General features: G+C 38.9%; 1 protein-coding gene across 1 annotated transcript; it reads left to right on the top strand.

The window, feature by feature from the left end:
* Positions 1–6: 6 nt before the first annotated feature.
* On the top strand, positions 7–749 carry LOC109583026 (gamma-aminobutyric acid type B receptor subunit 2-like). Its single transcript, XM_019998184.1, has 3 exons — positions 7–152; positions 271–403; positions 537–749. Exons 1-3 carry the CDS (start codon positions 124–126, stop codon positions 711–713), a joined length of 339 nt encoding a protein of 112 aa, XP_019853743.1. The 5' UTR covers positions 7–123; the 3' UTR covers positions 714–749.
* Positions 750–785: the final 36 nt, after the last annotated feature.

The following is a 785-nucleotide window of genomic DNA, read 5'->3' as shown; positions in this document are numbered from 1 at the left end:
AATACATTGTTCCTTGATGGAAAGGTACCGGTTGATAAGACACTGGACTATGTTGATACCTGGCTGTTCTCAATCTATGTGGTACTGGGAACAGCTGGACTCGTCTATGCCTCTATATGGCTAATGATTAACATCATATACAGAAATAAAAAGTAGTTATTGTTGTTTCTGATTAATATATGGAAATTGAAATTAAAATATCTTTTGTGTTTATCATATCTTGACTAATGTTTGTTCCTTTTGTGTTATTTTTGATGTTCTCTTCCTTAGGGTCATAAAGCTATCCAGTCCGTATCTCAACATTGTCATCATTATTGGAGCAATGTTGTTCTATTTGGATATTATTTTATTTGGAATGGATGAAGCTATCCTACCAACCAGTGTTCTCAATGGACTTTGCATGGTATGGTATACAGTACACTCCCTTTGACCATCCATAATGTACTCTCCCCCTCTCTCCGTCCTCCTCTCTCTCTCCGTCCTCCTCTCTCTCTCCGTCCTCCTCTCTCTCTCCGTCCTCCTCTCTCTCTCCTCAGGCCAGGGTCTGGATTGTTGTCTTTGCTTTTACTCTTCTCTTTGGGACACTCTTTGCTAAAACATGGCGTGTGTATTACATCTTTCATTCATCATTTCACCAAAGGAAAACAAGCAAATGGGTAAGAGAATACATATCCATGTACATGATGATGTGTGAATACATATACATCATGTAGTGAGTAATGGAGTGTGTAGGAGTGGTACTAGTAAACACATTAAGTACATTATTACTCCACTCTCCACTCCAG

This window comes from Amphimedon queenslandica, unplaced genomic scaffold, assembly GCF_000090795.2.
Source record: "Amphimedon queenslandica unplaced genomic scaffold, v1.1 AMPQUscaffold_13335, whole genome shotgun sequence".
Lineage (NCBI taxonomy): Eukaryota > Metazoa > Porifera > Demospongiae > Haplosclerida > Niphatidae > Amphimedon > Amphimedon queenslandica.
This window is presented reverse-complemented; position numbering and strand designations above follow the sequence as displayed.